The sequence below is a fragment of the Pezoporus wallicus genome, unplaced genomic scaffold (assembly GCF_028554395.1).
Source record: "Pezoporus wallicus isolate ANWC-B61680 ecotype Strahan unplaced genomic scaffold, APGP_CSIRO_Pwel_v1 contig_5485, whole genome shotgun sequence".
NCBI lineage: Eukaryota > Metazoa > Chordata > Aves > Psittaciformes > Psittacidae > Pezoporus > Pezoporus wallicus.
In genome coordinates, this window is record NW_026641550.1 from 1,203,023 (window position 1) to 1,225,847 (window position 22,825).

A 22,825-nucleotide genomic window follows, 5' to 3' on the forward strand; every position below is an offset into this window, starting at 1 on the left:
AAAAAAAAAAAAAAATACCCCCAAAAACCAACCCAAAACCCCATGCAACATACAAGTCATCATACAAGACCACAAGCCTGAAGCCTGGAATAATAAAATGGAAACAAGGTTAAGTTATTACAAGAAAAGTGTAAGTGAAAACATGATTCCATTGCTTCACATTCTTACTGTTATACTACCACAAAACACAATAACTAGATTAAATGCTGCAATACCCAACATCTCGGTTTTATGGAGACCATGTTGATATTTAAGAAGCAGATAAAGGAGGACTATAAACATGTTAAGTGCAGAGGGAGTAATTTTTATTATATTTAGCATATTCTGTTGTCTTATTTTGTTTAATGTGTAAGACCCATATACATACCTAAGATTCCCAGTTTTTGAAAATGGATCAATACATTCATCCCTTGATAATATTCGATGGGAAAACAGCTTCTTTTCGGGGTCCAAAAATCCTTTTGAAAGAAGAAATTAAGAAGTTAATGTTCAAGATGTTTGTTCCTTGCTTACATTCTATATAATTCAGTTATTTTTAATCTATGCACCAGCAGTTTAACTAACAGACAGTTTTAAGGTATGAGGTATTATATGGGGGAAAAGGTAAGCACAGTGGATCAAGTATTTGTAACTAATGCAATGGCATTAATTTTACAAGTCCCATCTCATTTTCCTTCAACATAGCACCAAAATTGAAATGAAAAGAACTAAATTTGTGACAGCCACATAAATCAGGCTGGAAGAGATACAGCAGATGATAGATACACATGACTCTTGCAACTTACATTTATCTCTCTACAGGTGATTCGTTAAAGCTAAATGCTCGCCTTAGCTCATTATGCCTAGGGACTGCGGAGAAGTCTCACAAGAGTCGGCAATGTGCTGCAATACTTAAGCACAATGGGCAAGTTAAGGGACAGTTTCAGCCGGAGCTCTTGCATTTGTAGGTTTTAAGTTGTACCTCTAAAAACTACTTAAATATATTTACACATAATGAATATATCCTGGGATTCCTCGAAATATTTAGACCTAGTTGCAGTCACTGTTCTGACTATGCTCAGGAAAAAAGAAATCAAAAACAAACCAAAAGAAGCTGTGCTATCTGATCTTAAAATAAAATGCCATTATTTAGGAAAATGGTGACTTGGGTGTACAAACACACATGCACATGCTTCTGAACCTAGCATCCAATAATGAAGTTCAACCTCATGAGCAGATCACAGTCACATAATGGCTCAGAAAGAAACTGACATCTTACATGCTAACCTGAATTTCTCAGTTTACTGAATTTGTGTTAAATTTAGCATTAACTTCTCATTTTCTGAGTAATACAGGGCAGTCAATACTTATCTGGGGCAACTTTTTAAAGGTTTTTTATTTTACCTTAAATGGTGGCCATCTTAACAGCCAGAACCAAAGTTCAAAGTGACTATAGATTTTAAGGACCAACTTCAATTTTCTTTCAAGGAGGAGCTTTGAGATTTGCACAGAACACATGGTCAACTCCTTTTAGAAGTCCAGCTCTCATGAGTATGTTTAAGCTGGGTCTTCAAAAAGAGAGTATAAAAAAGTCAAATAAAAATCAGCAACTGAAAAGTTGATCCTCTATGTAGTTAATGTGTAATTGGAGTAACTTAAAACCCATAAAAGCAAGAAAATTTCGAGTTAAGGACAGAGGTTCAACCTTAACTCACCCGGCTATGCTTAAGAATTGCTGCAAACTCGTAGAATCATCCCCTGTAGTGAGACCCTTGCAGTACCTAGGCATAATGAATTGAGAGAATTAGCTACAAAGATTTATTGCCATACATACAGATATTTTGACAAACTACATAAGCTGTCATATAAGTTGCTGCTCTCCCCAACCAAATTCTCTTCTTCTGTATTCTATTATCTGAATACACAGGAACACTCTACATCAAATTGGACAGATGTGCACTATTAGATGGTAAAACCACAATGAGGCTTTCATTTGCAGTCTTGTCTAGCTAAAACTGCAAGAAAGTGAAGCTGAACTAAGAAAGCCCAAGCACAGAAACCCTGACTGCCAAGTATTAGAGACGAGATAATGTTCTGGAACTTTTCAATAATTCTTGGTAAAGATCTAATTTAAACACTTTTTTCCTCCTTGATAATTCACTAAAATTGCACTTATGATACAGCTCACAACAGATGTACCCACACAGATAAAAGCTCATCTTAAGAGAGAAGGGTCTTTCAAAGCTAAGCTACTTGAATAACAATATGGAAAACAGCACTGGTCATTTAAAGACCATGTCTTAAACTCTTTGATTTCTCTTGGATGTTGCCTGGCCAACTGAATCAATACAACAGACATAACCCTGATGTATTCACATGGCAGGGTAATGACAGATAACATTGCATTTAGTATACATAATTTATTTTCTTCAATAGTATGTTAATATCATCTTTAAATTTTGAAGAGGCTATATTGGCTATTCACTAACCTATTTAGCGATTCAGTGACACCAGAAGACATAACTGGAATATCATTGGAAACAGAGGATCTGATCTAGTTGAAGATGTCCCTGCTCATTGCAGGGGGATTGGCCTAGATGGCCTCTGAAGGTCCCTTACAGCCCAAACTATTCTATGATTTTGCTCTATACAAGAGCAAGCAAGACAACTAGTGGCTACATAACATACTGTTACTTAAAACATTAAGTTTTAATTTGTTTATGACTGCAAATAGAACATACACCTGAAGAAATAAAAACTTTACATTAAAAATAAGTAGATGCAGATATAACCTCCAAGATAAAACTAAGTAAGGCCTAAGATTAAACTTTTATTAAAAAATTAAAATCATTATTATGCTGCTTTCAGTAACAAGAACTGGGAAACATAATGAAAAAATCTACTACCTTCAAAATAAAAATATTTTCACAACCTACATATTAAAACACTTAGAATTTACCATAGCACACTGTTCGGATATTAACCTTTAATAATGAAGCCACAGGTTTCAAATCGATGATACCTTCCAAAGCACTGGTGGCTTTTTCTTTAATAAAATTCCATACAGATACACCAAAAAAGGCACCTGTTTTGATGATGCTGTTTTTTTGTGGGGGCATTTTGTTGTCATTTTCTATGACTTTGGAGGGATAAGAACATCTGTGTTTTTTAATATGCTCATTAAGTATACAGCAACAGTGAAAGTGTTCCCAACATGTACTCTTGTTTCATTTATTTATTTCTACCCATTTCCACCACCATGCCTTGAAATCTGATCAGTCACTTTTCACTGTTTGTTGATTGTTAGTAATAAATTTTCTTAACAGATTTTTTTTTAATGGAGAAGTATCAGTTTGCAGGTAACATACCAGCAAAAGGATAAACGTTGATGAATTTCTCATTTTGTAAGCATGTTTAAAAAAAAACCTTTATAAGAAGTCAAAATGATTGAAGACAGACTTGTGGTTTCAAATCAAAACTGAGTCTCCATTTAGTTCCATGAATTAGACAATGTGCTAAGTACACCTCTAAGCAGTTTTTTGAACAAACTGAAGTCACTATCATTATCCTTTGACAGCCATATTATGAGGGACTATTCAGTTGACTCACCTACCAGAGACTATTCCTCTCCAGTTTGTTTTCCAGTATCTCAGACTGGGTCTTTGCACATACAAGCGTACCTAACTGTGTTACCTGACCTTATGTAGGCTGTTACAAAAGCAAACCTTTGTAAGACTTCTAAGGTTAAGTAAAAAAGACCAACAACATCACAAGATGCAATGTTCAAAAGTAAATAAATTATACTGGGGAAGTCTCAGATCTTACAGAGTTAAACAGCAATTCCCAGTGGGGTGATGTAACAGTAGGATCCAACATGAATTTGAAGAAGTCCTTTTAAAAATAAATTTAAAACTGAAAGTCATCTCCAATTCTACTTCAGGTCCTACTTTAGAACCTGGAAAGAGCTGTTCAGTCAATCTTTCAGTTGCATTAGAGACCTTCAGACACTGGTGATTACACACACACACACTCTCGTCAGTTATTTCTTGATACACTTGCTGTAATAAACCATATGTATGAATGTCCTCAAATCAGTTCTACTTCCTAAAATCCACTAGGAATCTTAGGAGTGATTTCATACTGCATTATCCTTGCCTAGTGGCCTTTGAACTCAAAATTCACAGCTGCATTGACTTTTACAACACCATTTAAGCCAAATTCAGTATTAAATACACTGGACTTCTCTGATGCAGAGTAGGGAAAAAAAAAATATCAATTGGTCAAAGTAATTATTTATAAGATAAATACTACACGAGGCTCTAGATAAAAATGTAAAATTCATCTTCATAACCGTACTACAAGATACCACTTTGCAAATATGTCAAATTAAGAAAGGGTTTAGGATAAACTGCTTCAGGCAGATATAAATGGTGTTTACAAATAGCAGGTAATGCCACTTAGCAGCTGAGTCTGCTGGGATGAGAGAAAAGGACCTCTGTCATCTATTCGCAAATGAGGAAAAAGCCTTCCAGAACATGCAAGTAGCAGCTCAGTGTCTAGATTTCACTAAGAAATGGAGAACTACAGAGTCCTATAGGTCCTATATGGAGAACCTGATTTCACAAAGAAATCTAGGATGCATATAGAGGACCTAACAACAAAACCCTTTTTCCTTATGAGAAAAGATTCATTACAAGTCCTTCCTTTACATAACAGAGGGATAACAGTAAAATATCAAACTGACAGCTGTGAGAGATAATTTAACCAATACTGCCATCAAGTGTTCTCTGTATGTATTAGCTATACATTTCTCCGTGCATCTAGGTTACACAGGCAAGTACATGGACCAAAGGCTGTATCGACCATTTCTCCATAGCAACATATTTCAGCTGAAACTATCCACTTGGAGTTTGAACACTTTTAATGAAGTCAGACAGTTTCAGGCAAAAATCTGAAAGTCTGGGGATGTCAGGAAGCAGTAATACCCTAGTTTGCTCATTTGGCGGCTATTTCCTCTGTGGAACAGATGGAACAGCGCAAGTATGATGCTGACAAATAGGCTTATCACATTATAAGTACCAGCCTGTGCCAGCACAGGGACTACAGGGTAATAAAAATTTTAGCTCAAAGTAAGCACATGACCAAGTCATACATTGAGAGATGACCAATCAGTCGGGAAGCACATACATATCATGAGTTAACTACATCTGTGACTCACTCTTCTCCCTGGCTCTGAAGCTTATTTGCTATATGTCTTCCTTACATCACTGGGTATACACCTTCTAACCTTAAGCCACATGCAGATTTTTGGCACACAGATCCAAGTAAGGAATCTTGCCCACCTACTTTCCTTTACCAGTTACTTAGACCTAGCATATAAAAAAAACATTCCCCTTTTGCTACACAAGAAATAACCACACCAAGGAGGAAGCAAGGTACAAAAGTGTTAACGCATTAGCTGTATACAACATATAATCCAACAGTGAGACTGACAAAGCTTTAAGAAGATTCTTCTTCTTGGTCAAAAAATAGTAAGTAATGTAGAAATGTTCACTTGGATTGGCAGGACAGGATATGCCTTCCTGAACTTTCAAGGAAAATCAGCTGGAGACCACAAGCAGGTATCACTTCCTGATTTGAGATTTCTGTAATTATAAGCATCTTCTGTGGCTTGTTTAACAAGCATGAAGAATTCTCTACTTACACAATTCTTTTCTAAACTGCTCTAGTGCTAACTAGGATAGTTAGCTAACTACTCTGGAATGTTCCTTTCTTGCCAAGAAGTGGGATCACTGGGATAGCATTGCTCAACACACTTGGGGCAACCTGACAAAAAAAGCAGGTATGAAAGACAAAAAAGCTAGGAGACACAGAATAGCAGCCAGGACAGTCTGACATACAAAGTCACAAGCTAAAACAATGTGAGTTATACTGTCTTAGTCTGACAGACTTCATACAGGAAAGTCTACACAAAAAATGCTATTCTGTCAAGGCACTGAAAGCCAATTTTACAGTTTAAACCCAGGGTAACCCTCCTAACATGAATTTGACTCATGTTTTCACAAGAGGGTAGGTTTCTTTTACAGTTGCTGGAAGGAGGTAAGCATTTCACTCAGTGACCCACACCACAGACTACTAATGCTATAATTTAAATGTAAGTTTTCAGTTACTAGGAGAAAACAATTCTACGTTCTTGAGGAAAAATATGTGAAAATATTGCTAGATCTGTGTTTTTCCTCAAATAAGCACATCTCAGCTCCAGAACACAAACAGAACTTCTGTAAATTGATTTTTAGCAGCCAAACTTCCTTTGGTGAATGGGAACAGCAGGGTGTATGTGGGTGAATGTACGTGCGGGTATGATCCCCACAGGAAGAGAGAATTTCATGTTGTTGATTTTTATGGAATTACTTTAGATCTTAAGACAAGTGATTTGCAGATCATTTTTAGAGTCCATCAACGTGATTTCTTAATTAAATAGGAAGGCACTAGTTGTCATGCCACAGTCTAATTCTCTAACCATCAGGGAAGCAAAAAAAGCATGTCTGAAAGGAAGAAAAGGATTATTTCTAAAATTACAGGCCATACAGCCACTGCCTTGTAAGTGAACCCAGAAACCTGTTTACTGAAATATCTAGGAAGTGTTTTTTGCACAAAACAAAGAACAAATACCTGAAAACAACCACAGAAAGAAAACTAGCTATATAAATATAAAGCCTGATAGCGTAAATATTGTTAAGTGTAACATGCTACTCACCTGCAATTGTATGTGCATACAGTCTGCTGCCAAAAGTAAAAACATGTAATTCATACAGCTTGGCAATTTTTTCCAGGAATTCCTTACAATGAGGACGCAAACGAGTATGCAACATAGGCTCACCTCGACCTAACTGGAAATGAAATATTCCCTAGAAGAAAAAGCATGTTTCATATTATCACGATAACAAACAAAAACGTCAGCATTCCAGAAGTGCTATTCCCTCTTCCATCACTTTCACTACTTTTATTTGGTCTGACTAGGCTAAAGCAAGTTTTAGCCACAAAGACTATGTGGATGAATAAAATCCAAAGCATGTTTTTGCTCTGTACCAGCCAGTCCAACACAAAAGTTTCCAGTGTACCTTCCTGCATTTGAAAAAGTTTATGATCAAGGTAGCTTCCATTCAAATCTTATGGCAAACCAATCTGAACAAAGCAACCTGAGAAATTTCTCAGAAAGTTCAGGATCCCAATCCAATCAATATCATTCAGTGAACTTCACTCAGATTAGTTTTAGTACATACTGGGCTCAGAGAAAGACTTTGTTGGATGAAAAAGCATTATGTCTACGGAAATACACCATCAGATAGCAAACCAGGAAGGAATTTTGCTGATAAAGATCCCAGATAAAAATCTCACAATCTTTTAAAAATGTTTTTGTTTAAACCATTTATTTATATAGATGAAGGCAAAGCCTTTCAAATAGACAAGTTCTTTCGATCTTTAAGCTGAACATTCACTCTCCCTTTTCCTCTCAATTACAAAGTACATTTACAGCTTGCTTTTTCCTAGCAGGAGTTAATGCATGTTGAACTTACTGGACATGCGCAAATGCCAAGAGTTAAAAAAAGAGCAATCATGCAGCTGTAGTTTGCATGACAAGTTTGAATTTGCATCCTCCTTTACAAGACACTGTAGATACATTCTAACATGCTTTTTTAAAATTATTTTAGTTTTTTTTAAGTTTCCAAGCTGGAAATGTTACAAGCCAATAGTCCCCATCAGTGCAATGACGAATGTTTCAGGAAGAATTAAATATAAATAGCAACACCTGAATTCGTCTCTCACCCCAGAAAAACAAAATTAAAGAAAAAAATCTCTAGACATAGTCAAGGAATGACAGATGTAGTAACACACAGGCTTATCCAAAGAGGGACTTCAAACAGTAATTCACTATATCCACCTCAGACATGGAGGGGAAAAAAAAAAGGTCTCATTACTGAGTACTCAGCTTGTGAACTGCAGAGGAGGGAAAGCAGACATTAAAAATAGCTACCTGAAACTTCTCAAAGTTTGGAAGAAAACATACCGTCAGTTTAAATGCACAGAAAAAAGGAATACATTTCAGAGGACTTATTTCTCATTTTCTGTTAGTCTTCAACTACAATTTTACCTAATCATGAAACCATCATTTAAATACTGTTAGAAATATTCCTGTTGTTACTTTGGTTTGAAAGTTAACACCAAATACTTACCTTATTAGACATTTGCTGGCAGTGCTGCTCTGTAGTATGGATCAATGTCTGATCCAAATCTACCATGAGCACCAGTTTTCGATTTCGATGTAGTCGCTGTTGATCTTCTCTTCCTAGCTGCTCAGCTTGCTGTAACAAAACATTCATAACTAAGCTTAGAAGAAATAAATTAGATTTATTGCCTTTTGTGCACTGTAAAATTAAGAAGGTCTCATACAAACTAACTGCATTAGAAACAATGCTTCAACATAACTGTAGTGATGGCAGCCTTGCCAGCATTTATTCCACAGAAAAAAAAAAAATAAATTCCCATAGTCTACTGTCAGATCTTTGTGACACTAGTAACTCTTAAAATTGATAAACTCAAGGACTTTCAAGGTTAATAAATAACCACTGAATTACTTCAAGGCCAGGAGCCTTGAGAGGAAACAGTAATAGCTTTGGGGTACACAAAGGACAAGTTTATCAGCTGGTCTGAAAACTTGCAATTTTGTATCAACTGGGTACACTACAGCTGACAACGCTAGGCTAAGTATAAAACTAAACTGCTAATGACAAAAATTAAAATAAATGACAATTCAAGATTAAAGAATAAATACTTTCAGACATACATAATTAGATTACATAGTTCCGTGTGGGCACTGCTGTCAAAGACTTTATACTCTGTTAAATCTGAGTTGAAGTTTACTCCGCTTCTGCATGTTTCCAAACCTTAGAAGTACCACATGAAGCTCTGTTTGCCTTAACCACGTCTGATAGTAAGCTGCTTTTAAGTTTAGCTGTCTGTGGATAAAGTTAAGTGGAGTGTTATGAAGAAGCAGGGGTCAAATGCAAACTGCCCTTTGAAACACTCCTCTGGATGGGGACACTTCTAATGCTTCTATCTTCGCATTTCTTCTTATTGGTGCTCTTCAAAGAGTTTAGAAAAAAAAATAATCAAGCTGGTAAAGAAGATAAATAGAATGTTTATCTTCAAAATAAACATGTCTTTGCCTCTAAAGAAACTGAGGGTTGAACAAGCATATTTTGATGACTCAGCTGAATTGAACAGTTAAAAAAAATATTTAACATGCAGGTACATTGGTAACAAACTAGCTTTTCTGTATCTAGTGGGACCAATTTCAAGGTGAAGGGTAAAGCTGTTTTAAACACACTGCCAGCTCCCAACACCTTTCAGCTAGTGGAAACAAAACTTGCCACAAACTGCTCATTCTTAGAGACAAAAACATCAAAGTAGTAATTCTCAGGCTGCTGTCACAAAAGTGTCATCTTTTCAGTGCAAAGCTCTAAAAGAACACTATAAACCTGATAATAACCGATCTGAATTACGGTAAACACACAAAACCCCTGAGCTACTGATGCTTAACACCAAATTCCTCTTCAGAAGGAAGCCAAACTTTCTGTATGAAGTATACAGAACATTGAAGACATTCCGATAATGAAGCTTCTCAACTGGAGAGCTATAGTGAAAGGTATGAATCAAGAAAGCATGATGATACTTACCTCAGAGCTAACTTTCAGCTCTGGAACACTGTGAACCATAGACACAGTTGCTGTTGATAATGGCACATTCTGTTTTCCATTCTTGTTTTGTATCCTAATCATGCAGGGAAAAGAAGCACCAAAAGAGAGAGTAATAGCTTAGTGAAAAATGAACACTAAAATCTGGAGTATCAAACTAGTCTCCACCAAAAAACTACTTTGACTAATATACTCTTCTTTCAAATTCTTGCTAATGTAAGTCACTAAACCAAATGGATAAATGGATAGAGATCAAAGCAGTTCACCATAAAAACCTTTCAAAAATCATCATGATTAGTTATGTTTCCATATAATTATTTCATTAAAAATGACACTAGGATGAAACAGACATCTATGTACTGATTAGCATTAGAAAATAGTTACAAAGTATAACAACCACTCAAATTTAAATGTTTTTTCTTTTTCTGCAATCTCTCAGCATGCAATTATCCACTTTTCTCCAAGTCAGACTATAAAATAAATGTAAGCAAAGGACAGGCAAAATTACTCTTTATGCTACTTACACGTGAATGCTGCCTCAAGAAAAACATCCAAAAAATACCCATACATGCTTTTTCCTTTAGCACAGAGTGAAGTACTACATGTGTGTGCCTGTACTTTATGTGAATTTTATCCACACACAGTCTTAGTATTCATATAATCACATACAGATGCATGTATATACAGATAAATATCATTAATATTAATATATAGACTGAATAGTAATTTCTAATTTTAATGATAAATATTATTACATACAGTATATATATTCTCATTTTTTTGTGTGCATATATATTTATGATAAAGTGTGTGTGTACACACAGAAGTATGAAATTCCTTGAAAACTTATCGAGTAACACCACTGCTATCATCAGTATCACTAGTTTACAGCTTACAAAGATCAATTTCTTGGGAACTGTGGTACCTAATTTTAAAGACATTTATGGTTAACCAACATTAAAAATACTATCACACAAGTTTTGTCCTGTGTGTCACATGCACATCTCTTAATTCTCACAAGTACCTGTCCTACAAAAGGCAAAATTTGATATCAGATCTACAACCAGAATTAAATTTCACCCAGTTTTCACTTCATGACAAGCAAGCACCTGAGGAAAAAAATATTACTTAGCTGTGTTGAAGCAGACACAATCACAGTCAGATATGCTTCTGCTGTACCTTAGGGCTTGGAAGCACAAGAAACAAAAGACAGGTACTTCCTTTGGTCCTAAGATTACATGCACATTCTACCATGTTACATCCTTTACTTCAGAGTTCAGAACATCTCTTATATGCAACAATGAATGGTATTTTAAATGAGCCTTTAAAAGAGATGAACTGTTTCCAGACCATTTGTTGAATAAGCATAAGAATTAGTTAACAGAAAGGATGTACCACTAAACAACACCCAACAAGCTGGCAGTGAAATGGCTTTACTCACTTCAGGCAAGGAAGGCAATTAATACATATGCTTTTGAACTGCCATCTGACATAGGCTCAGCAGACCTAACACATTCCTCCATAGGTATAAGCTACTTTGTATAAAATGAAGATAGCTGAGGTAGACAAATATTAATTGAGAAAACAGATTTCACTGCATATCCTGAATTTACCTAGATTTTTAATGAAAGAGCAGCATAGCAGTATTTACATGTGATAGTATTCAAACCTCAAAACAAGCATTCATTCAGGGCAGGCAAAAACCTATTTGCTATTATCCTAACTTTCAGTTAGGTTTCTTATTTTACCAAATACTACTTAACAGTCTTAACAGTCAACTTTTTATGAAAAGTCATATCCAAACCACTAACAGGGTTACATATTGCACAACATTTAGTCCACTTGTGCTGGTTTATCGGATAATGTTCACAAAATAGTTCTTAATAATGACTATGAATTAAAATGAAACCAAAGTATTTCCTTCAAATAAGCATACAACATTCATTTCTAAAATCCAGTCTATTATACAGCCCACTCTGGAAAGAAGCTGTTGAATTAGTAATTTGATATGTGTAAGCAGAATTCTCTTTACCGACTGTATTAGCAATAAGACAGAGTTTATACAACCACCTTTTGAATTTGCTTTCTTTTTGGCCTAAGGCTTAAATTCCTTTAGTTTCATGTGAACATTTGAAAAAAAAAAAGAAAAAAAAATCTAAACCAGCTTTGAAGCCTTACATTGGAAGCACTGCAGACAAGCTGGCTCTCATTACGATACAGTACAAATGAAGTAAGATCACATGGATGAAACTACTATTACTTCACAACTATTTATACCTCTACAGGTAGAATACCCAGGTTTAAGTCACTGCTGACATGCCTTATAACTCTTAACCTCAGTTATGAGCACATAAAAAGCAAAGTAGAATACACTGTGATGGGAATGAGTCTGTATGCATGCTCTTCGCATTTTCTACCTAAGTTAGCAAGTTACACCACAACATCTACAGAAAGAGAGCATGCAGTTATTAAGTCATAAATTTGTAACATGAATTGTAACTCAAGCATCCACATGGCATCTTATTCACCCATACTTCTAGTTATGAATCCCTGTAATGACTAAAAAGTATAGTTCTAAATAATGCCTCTGTGACTACAGCAACATATATGGGGGGAAAAAGGGTACACATTTGTAACAGTGGCACAGAACTTGCCTATTCTGTCTTCATGTCTTGGTTTTATCCAAAACGAACACAGATTCTTGCCTACAAGCAGCAATTTTTCAGTAAAGATATACACTTTATTAAATGATCACACTATTAATAATGTGATCAAGAATTAATATATTCAGACCACTCAATTTTAATCAACAATTTTATAAGCCAATCTCAATAGATTTTTTAATCAAATGTGAGAAGTGCTTTGTGCTGAAATTTAACTTTTAGAGGAAACTCCCTCTCAACTTTGCTTATAAGAGCACTCTGTATGTTAAGCACCTACTTACGTTAGGCAGTTTGAATACCCTTTTTCCTCCCTACTAGCATCTACATCTTCAGCTACCCTCAAGATTCACAACTACTAAGACTCAGAATACAGAAGCAAAGACCACAGCAGCCTTGTAGCAGCTTTCCAGTAACTAAAGGGGGCCTAGAAGAAATCTGGAGAGGGACCTTTCTACAAGGGCATGTAGGGAAAGGACAAGAGGGAACGGCTTTAAACCAAAAGAGGGGATATTTAGGTTAGATCTGAGGAAGAAGCTCTTCCCTGTGAGGGTGGTGAGGCCCTGGCACAGGTTGCCCAGAGAAGCTGTGGATGTGCCATCCCTGGCAGTGTTTAAGGCCAAGTTGGATGGGGCTTTGAGCAACCTGCTCTAGTGGAATGTGCTCCTGCCCATGGCAGGGGGGTGGAACTGGAGGGGCTTTATGGTCCCTTCTAACTCAAACATTCTACAATTCTATGAAATTAGAAAACAAAGAGCTTGGATTTCTAATCAAAAGCTAGGAGAGGCTGAAAAAAAGAGCTGAAAATACTTACTGAGTCAAGTCCTGGCCACATTCTGCACACAAGCCTTTCATAACAACAGGATGGCTGCATCCTTCCAGTCTCACCAAGACACCTCTGGAAAAGATGTAGGCATTACACTTATTGCAGGCTGATTTCACACACTCAGATTAATGATTTCATGTTGAAAGAGTTCAAAGAATAATTTCTGGTTATTATTTGAGTGCCAGTCCCATCAGATACATACTTTTGCCCTGGTTTTCGGAAAAAGACACTAAGTATTCAAATTATTTAATTTCACACCTTTAAAAGTCACTGAAACATTTATCAATGTCAGTTTCTAACCTTAGTTTAGCAAAGAAATTAAATATATTAACAAAACAAGCACTGTCTTTCAAGAAACAGCTTACATTCAATTAGATAAAACTCCCCATTAATATGCTACTGAGCTACACAGTAATGTAAATCAAATATGGAATCTTTAGATTCATAGAATCATTTAGGTTGGAAAAGGCATCAAGATCACCAAGTCCAACTGCAAACTTAACGCTACCAAGCCCACCACTAAACAATGTCCCTAAGCACCACATCTACATGTCTTTTAAATACCTCTAGGGATGGTGACTCCACCACTTCCCTGAGCCACCTGTTCCAGTGCTTGACAACCCTTTCAATGAAGAAATTTTTCCTAATATCTAATCTAAACCTCCCCTAGAGCAGCTTGAAGCCACTACCTCTTGTCCTATTGCTTGTTAGTTGGGAGACTGACCCCACCTCACTATAACCTCCTTTCAGTAGCTGTAAACAGCAGTATGGTCCCCACTGAGTCTTCTCCAGACTTAACAACCCCAGTTCCCTCATAAGACTTATTCTCTGGACCCTACACTAGCTTTGTGGCCCTTTGGACACACTCCAGCACCTCAATGTCTTTCTTGTAATGAGGGACCCACGCAGTATCCAAGGTGTGACCTCACCAGTGCCAAGCACAGGGGGACAAGATCTATAGTGATTTCATCTTTGTTTATTACTTTTTTGTGTCATGGCAGAAACATATATCGATTCAGTTGTTTCACAAAAGTATCTTAATTTCCAATCCTTACGGCTTGGATTGTCAGTTACTTTAAAATAAAGACAGACAAAAGGATACTTTAATTCTTTCTTACACACAATGGCTAAAACAAACCAGAAATTAGACCTTGATGTGCAGCAGGTAGGTGTGACGTTTACTTCTGAAAACTGCTCAGAAAACAAAGTTTGCTTTTCAGTTGAATGATCCAACTGAAGCATTCCATTGTTCAACTTCCATTCTTGAAATTCTGAGTCTTGAAAATACCATCATTTATTTCCTCTAAATTACTCGAACAGTCATTATGAGAGACTATAGCTTGGCTATAATTTCCACATATATTCCTAAATTCTGAAATACTGCAAAATTTCTCAAACTCTGTGACTATGAGCTGCATCAGCTCTCTAATATTTTAGAAAAATAAAAAGCCAAGCAGCTAAATAAAAACAAATAAAATAATCCAGGCTCTTCACAACATGGTTGCAATGTTTGCTCTTTGGCTTCAAATCTGTATTGCAATAAGCAGACAGCACCAGGGAGTAAACTGATTTGCATGCTCAAATCTTCCATTTGTATATTTGGCTATTAAGCGTTTGGGAATTCCAAAAGAAAATCCACTTTCCAAATGTCACTGCATCTGCTTACTTCCAGTGTGTCTCCCGTTTCTCAATGACCAGAAGACTGATAACCCTACTAACAAAACTGCAGTTAGATAGATACCCATGCTGAGGATTTTTCCCTTTTTGAAAATAAAAACTAGATTCAGGTCAGGTTTATTTAAAGAAAAGTCTTCACAAGCCATCATACTACCAGTATTGCAACTTGCAAAAGTACAGATCTATTCCCTTCACACTAGCAGTCATCATCTGCTTGGAAATGATACCTCTTCTTTCTGTGTAAGCATTTTGGATCTCCTTCTTTTAAGCACAGTATGTATTTCACAGAAAACAAATAATAAATCACCAGTCCTGGTTTTGTACAGGAACTGCATGAGAGACAAGCTGGTTCTGTGGCCCATCGCTATTGGAACTTCATTGTTTGATTATTTAGTTCTCCTCTCACCCCCCATGTTTGTATTATTTCACTTGACTTTTCTTCTCTCCCCTCCCTTTAGGCAATATGTCTGCCTTGCTTTTACCTTGATTCATCACTAAGCTCCTTTTTAGGCTACCAACTCATGCTAAGGACCATGTCAAAACTGCTCATCTTCAACCTGTGTTCAGTGTATGAAACTAAAATTACAGATACCTAAAAGGCCAAAAAAAAAAAAAATAAACTCACATTATTAGTTACAGAAATGTGTGTAAGAGTTTACAGCGACCAAATTTTTTCCTGAACTATCAAAAACTAATTAAATTGGCACAAAAGTCTTTTGATGCCAGCTTAGAAGCCAAAATACCTTCAGGTATTCTCTACGTTGCATTCGAGGTTAACCTCACATTCCACGAATGCAGTAGGAGGAGCTGGTATACTCCTGGGCTCGCTCAGGTATGATTCAAATTAGGACATGCAAGAATTTCCATTCATGTGTAGGTACACATCATCTCATCCTTCTGATTTCAATAGAGATTCCTACAAGAGAACTAGAGTTCTGAAGTTGCTTCTGAACAGCACCTCTTTACCTTATCACATGCCAAACAGCACTGCTAAATATCAGTTCTGTCCCTGCACGTTTAAATAGGACCATAACACCCATTTTATGATGCTTGCTGGTGGTAAATAATACAGCATATCAAGTGCTCTGTCATACCATTCTCTATACTGATGTTTAGATGCCCTTAACCCAAAGGGCAGAGGAAGACCTCTAGAGCACTGTCAAACTTCTGATCACTGTACAACCAAGCTGGTCACATTCCAAGTTCAACTCTCAGGATCTTAAGCAGACTTCTCAGAAGGAAAAGCCAAGACAACCCACATACTAAATGCTTCAGAAAGAAGGCCTGAACTCTACTAAGGCTTAAGCATGCTTTAATGTTTTACTCAGTTAAGTTATGGCATATATGCTTCAATTACTATAAAAGAAATATACCTTGGAAGAACAGGCATGGAAATGAAGTAAAACTACTTTCATGAATTTCAGACCTGGAAACACTCCTTTTGCTGTTGAAGTAAGGGATTTTCAAAATACACTGGCCAAGACCCAAGACAATTACCAGACAAGAGCAAGCCGAATCAAAGTGTGTATGTCTATCTTTAAATGGCTGCATATACAAATAGGGGTTCAGGTTTCTGCTTGTTCTCTGGGTCATAAGTGAAACCCGCTTAAAGAACGGAGCCACTCCCTACTTCCATTTCTGGAGAGAAGAAACAGATATCCCCAAATCTGAAGAATTACAGTACTTTCTACTGATGGCAGCATTAACAATATTACTTTTTCTCCCCAGCACCCACAAGAGATGCAAATTCTTTTCCCAGTTTTACAAACTGTCACAACAGGCCAAGTAAGCCAGGCACTGGGGAAGAGTCACACAGCTGTGAAAGGCACATTTTTTTTCGGGGGGGGGGGGGTGTGTATCTGTAAAAAGAGTTGATCATACCAGGATCCACCCTCATAGCCAAAGGACTGCAAGAGGACAGCAAACTGCTCACACAGTTTAAGTTAAGAAAATATATTGGGGTTTAAATGAAACTTGAACACATAAATAAAGAAACCCACTCTAGGATCTTATACACATTCTTTCCAGATGTGCTTATAAATAAGAAACAGAGACACTAGGTCCAATGATTTTGTTGCAATGATCATGGATAGGGACAGACATTTAATAATGGCCTCAGGATGCAGACAACCATAAGCCCTTTGCTGTTCTCCCAGCACTTCCACAGTTTGACTGTTTCTAAAACAAGTCTTTTAACAATATCTGCTTTCAATCAGCAGCATGGGAAAGAAAATAAAATGGGAAAGCTTTCATGAAATTCAATACAGACATTTTGCTTTCATTAACAGAGGAAGTCAATGCCTGTGCTAATTCGAAGGCCTGGTCATTAGTGCTGACTCCAAATGCAGGAACTGTATCAAGCACTGCCGTGGTGTGGTTCCTGGTAGGTTAATTGCAGTGGGAAAGCCAGCACAAAGCTCTCGTATCTATGCTACTCTTCAGTTGTAGCAACCAGTTAATTGAATCACTGAAATGACTTTGCTACAAACAAAAAGCAATCCCCTACAGGTTTCATGTTGTTTTGGTTGTTTGGGTTTTGGTCCCCTGTTGTCTCCCCTCTCCTCCCCTCAGCATGACCCAACACTTCCTGCAACAAAGAATGACAGCAACAAGTGCAGGAGTTACAGAAACAATAACTTCTTAAAAACTAGCTTATCATGGTTGGGGTGAGGAGGGGTGAGGGATTGGCCAGCCGAAGCACACAGATACAATGGCCATGAGACAGCTCTACTGAAGAAAACCATGGAAGACCTGTACCTTAAAGGTACCCAGCATAACATGTTAACATGTTATCTCTGTTATTCAGAACTAGTCTAACTTCAGTTAACCACAGCCTTCTGTTACAGCTTGGTTCCACTTCCAGAGGCAACTGCTCCAATGGCTTGCACTCAAAGAATGGCAATGGACTGCTCCCCATCCCCTCCAGAGCTCCCTCTGAAAGCCCAACCTGCTCCTTTTGCATTTCCAAAAAGGACTACTGCAGTACCTTGGGAGGCAGAATAATTGACCATCCCTTTCCAGGTTTGCTGTCAGGTTTAGAATCAAAGCAGCCGATAGAAGAGTCCAGCAAGGGTGACTGATGGGAAAAGATCAATAGTGTAAATGTTTTTACATACAGGGCTAAAACTAGCTTGCCTATCTGTTCAAGGCTAGCTTGAACATCTCCCTGCCATGAAGACCTAAGTTTTATTTATTAAAGTCTTTTTCAAGGAACCATGCACTGGCATAGAAAATACAGTGCAATTTTCCAAATGTGTGAATGAGAAAATAGACAAAAGTTACAAGACAAAGCTACTGCCCTGCACTCACTTGCATCCCATAGGTATCTGTCAAAAGCCAAGAGATTGCTGGGTTTCCTCAAATCAGTTAGGGGTAAAGACAGATGACACATACCCCAAGTTGTTACAGTGATCACTTAAAGCCACTGTCCTCAATCTGATGCTATCCGACCTTGCAATTAGCATTAGAAGATATGAAACTGTTTCAGTGCAGCAAAATGAGATTCTGGCATACAGGTAAATCTGATGCTATCCGACCTTGCAATTAGCATTAGAAGATATGAAACTGTTTCAGTGCAGCAAAATGAGATTCTGGCATACAGGTAAACAAACACTCTCCCTGGTCCTGCAGCATGCTGAAGGGAATGTTACTGGCAAATTATCAAGGGGTGAAATTACCAAATGAACACATCTCACATCAATGGTTATTAACATCAACTATTACTGAATCAAGGAACTGAACGAGAACAAAGTACATTTTAGCTGTCATGAGACTACAATGGCAGACAGATAAAGTTTGATTCAACTTAGAGCCTGCTTCTACAATTTCATTTACTCGAATTTGTGAAACACCAACATTTTTGCTAGCTTATACTAGAACAACATTTTGTGGTATGTGGCTGCAGCATTTACAACCATTTACAACCACTAGAAAGAGCATTCAAGCCCAATCTACATCAAGCCACAGCCCCTGTTAAGTATGACTCCAGTCTGTAACAAGAATTTTTCAAAGCTTTAATCACCTTGAAATCACCATGTAAGTAATTCCTTAGATATTTAACTGTTGTATTTATTTAACCCTCATCACTATCTTTGAAGAAGCAGAGAGAGTCCTTGAATAATGGATTAAAAATACCAAGGATGACAAGCACACATGGCTCTTGCTCCTACTGGCAACACACGGCCCATAGCCTCTTCCAGATGCTGCAAGAAACTTGTCTCATCAGTTCTTTAAAGAAGCCACTTGATTTATCCTCAAGGACAAGCAAGCAGAAGTCTGTATTTCAAATACGTGGGAGTCCCAGAGGCCTATAAGAAAATCATGGGCCTTGAGATTGCTATTTTTTTCCCCTCCCTGTTAAGAACAAACCGTTCATAATTATGAGTTAAAAAGTGAACTTCAAAACACTTTAGAAGAGAAAAATGACTTTTCAGGTTTTCTATTCTACTTTCCAGGCAAGATATCCATTCAGGTTTAGACATAGGTTATGAGCACCAAGAAAAACTTAGGCCCAGAGTTTCTGGATTTTATTTATAATCCAAAAGATATCTTAAGCATGAAGTAAGTCTACTTCCATGATTGGCAAGTCTTTAAGAAGCATTTCCTTTTTTTTCTGGAAGAGTTTGGCATTAGAAGGAAGGAGGTAACCCTTTCTAACCCTCCATGCACACATCTATGGATAACTTCTTACATATTAGAAATTAATACTGCAAAATAAAAAGGTACAAAAAAAACCAACAAACCCCAAACAAACCAACCAACCAAAACCAACAAACTCCAAGAGATTTCACAGCCTTCTTCGCATAAAATCCAGTAAGTCTTTCAAGTACTATTTGGAATAGCTTAGAACATTTTTTAGCTAAAATCTATTCAGGAGAACTCAAAAGTACCTTAAAAAAAAAAAAAAAAAGAAGCACTTCTCCATACTTTTGCATAAAATACTCTCAAAGTTCACACAGAATTAATTTAGAAGTACAGAGTTAAGAGCTCACATCTTTCTAACTTGTTTCTTTACTATTAAGTGCAACTTCTAACAGTAACAGAATAGGCTGTCACATCTCAGTAACTCACTGAAGCAGCAGTTCTGCAGACAGATCCCCCCCATCATTACTGTCAATTATTAACTTTACTGTTTCATGTAATTGCGTTTCTACTGCCAGCTGTCTCACACCGCAGCATTAGCGGTCACACACCACTTCCCAAATACTTGCATCACAACTCTGAGAGCTGAGACACTGTATATAACAGCTTAATGCTAGAAAGACTGGAAAATACCTTGTGTTCATACATGGGTTACATATTCTTAACTGAAGAGATGTCTCTCACATGAAGCAGTAACAGTAAAATCAAAGTGAATGCATGTCCCTTGACTACACTTAACATCAGAACCTTACACCAAGTACAGAAACTTGACTGGAAAAGTCCCATGGGCTGTCAAACTTCTGACAGCATCTCTAAGGGCTATTTGCAAATTCTACACACAAGCATCAAAGCAACCATGATGACCGAGTGTAGATTAATGCCAATTACAGCTAGAAACATAACACATCATCATCAGCTTCCTTCTACCACATATCTTAGAAAAGTAAGAATTATGCAGGGTATAAAAGATGTTCTGAAATAGCTAAAACACAGTAGCTTTAAGAACATGTCCAAATTTAAAAACCATAGCTGTGGTTTTAATATAAATACCCAGGATTTTCATTGTTACACTAAAGAAGGTGTTTCATTTTTTTATGATTTCCCTCTCTTAGTATCTCATGAATCCACTGCCATCAGCACCTGCTTGGATAAGAATCACAGGGTAAAAGCAATAAATAATATGGGTTTAAAAAAAGGAGACCAGTCAAAACAGAAAAGCTGGCAAGGGAAAAATGAGGCATGGTACAGCTCCTAAGAAAAATCTACTTGCTGCTTTCAAATGAAATATTTTTACAAAGCTTATGTTATCCCAGGATCCATTTTCTAAACCACTAAGTATAACTTTTAGCACACGTACTTCAAGATGAGTTCATTAGTTCAGCAAGTCATCTGACAGCAAAATCAAACATCCAAGTCATCCAAATCTATCCATGGAATAAATATACATATGTATGATGAATACTGCCAACCTAACTGGCATTTATGCAAAAGATGAAGTGGCAGAGAGGTGATAATAGATCCTTCTAATCTACAGAAGGCCAATTAACATAAACCCGCAATTTTCTAAAACCACACTTCAACTTTCACATCAGCTACTAAAGAGCAGTAGTCACAGCGGAAGTGCTGCAAAGCCAGATGACAACAGTCTTGAAGTAATCCCGTTTCTGACTCCTTTTTGTTCTTTTCAGGTGTATACCTTCTCAAATGCCCCACTTCTCCAGGAAAAGGCACATAATTTCCCCTTATCTCAGACCAATTTACCATTGCATTCCTCCTACCCCCAGGCAAGATTACCTGAATAGATTTGATCTGCCTTCTGCACCTGCAAGCCTACAGCTAGAGAAACGTCTACAGATGAACACCAAACAACCAGAACACCAAAGGAATGATTACTGAGAGAGTCTGACATACACAGAGGTAGCAGCAAAGCGGTATAGGCGTTTTTTGCTTCTTACTGTGAATATGAAATCTGGGAGGATCTTGTGACCCTTCCTCCTCTGCCTTAGAAAGATCCATCTATTAAGAGAGAACATTACACCTTCTCCAAACATTTCATTATGTTCTCCATTAGAACTTGAGCAATCATGGTCCCTTTGTTATTTCTGAGAATCCTCAAGTCTCACAGCTTCTTCCCCTCCTTTTCCTTTTGGATATTGCGGTAAACTTATCTTGACACTTCCTTATGTATACATTTTCCTCTGGAGTTGTTGCTAAGCCAACGAATACACTTACGAAGGAAAACGTAGTAACTCTTAACACCCTTGAAAGCACTTAGGAACATGACTGTCATACATTATGCAGCAGCATTCAAACCAGGAAACAGCAGCTTCACATTTGTCAACAGCCACATGACAATATACACTCTCAGGACACCTAACAGCATCACGAGAGCCCAGAAACACATTCCAAAACCAAAGCACAACAGATTAGAATGCTTTATATGCTCAGCATATAAAGAGGTAGTATTATAAATAGCTGTGAAGTTACCTGGAAAGTTAATTAAGTTCTCGTTTACTGATGCCTGCCTTGGCTAGAAATGCTCAACCATCTCTCCTGTGAATGGGGATTTATGCAGTTCACATGTAATTTTTAAACTACAAATCACAACACAAACATACAGGCACTATTCATTTTAAATGTCTAAATCACTGCCTTATTCTACAGTTTTTCTAAAAATAATAAAAAAATAGTAGAAAGGCAATTTATTATTAGTGTATCCCATGCTTCCCTTAAAAAAGGGATACTATAAAAAAACCTGATGTATAAACTGTAATCTACGTGGTTTACTGTGATCTTTTCCACAGTAACACACAAAATAAAAGGGTCCTGGATCAAGGTGGTTCTGATTAATGCTATCTCATATAAATTACCCAGCATCAGCCCAGTTACCCCAAATCAAAATAATTTCAGTCCCATCAGATGACTAAAGAAAAATTTCCATCCCATTGCACTGGAATGAATACAAAACTTTTGACTTTTGTTTTGAAAATGGGTATTGATACAGGCTCCTCTTCATGTGCCCCCCCCCCCCCCCAGTGTTTTGGAAAATGTCAGAAAAGTGTGCTCTGACAAATGGCGTATGTATTTCACTCTGGCTAATTCCTTTTCAACAGGCTCATCTGAGGGCAACAGAAGTAGTTTCTACTGACTGGAAACAATAGTTCATTCTTTTAGATAAGCAGCACTTCATCATTAGGGGTCAGGATATAGATTCTGAGGGAAAACACACATTTGTTGAGCACTGGTGACATGGTCTAGTGTGATGTGTCCCTGCCCATGGCAGGGGG

The 22,825-nt window shown here is 37.2% G+C and overlaps 1 protein-coding gene across 2 annotated transcripts in view; it reads right to left on the reverse strand.

The window, feature by feature from the left end:
- CTDP1 (CTD phosphatase subunit 1) overlaps positions 1–22,825 on the reverse strand; it is a 104,055-nt gene that overhangs the window by 75,464 nt on the left and 5,766 nt on the right. Inside the window, exons 1-6 of one of the 2 annotated variants that reach the window (XM_057424225.1) lie at positions 15,380–15,506; positions 13,209–13,292; positions 9,717–9,810; positions 8,214–8,342; positions 6,737–6,887; positions 368–458 (exon numbers count right to left, since the gene is read on the reverse strand). In XM_057424225.1, the coding sequence (XP_057280208.1) occupies positions 368–458; positions 6,737–6,887; positions 8,214–8,342; positions 9,717–9,810; positions 13,209–13,249 (506 nt within the window). In that variant the 5' untranslated portion in view covers positions 13,250–13,292; positions 15,380–15,506. Of the gene's footprint in view, positions 1–367; positions 459–6,736; positions 6,888–8,213; positions 8,343–9,716; positions 9,811–13,208; positions 13,293–15,379; positions 15,507–22,825 lie in introns of those variants that run through there. The other variant, XM_057424224.1, reaches the window with a different exon arrangement.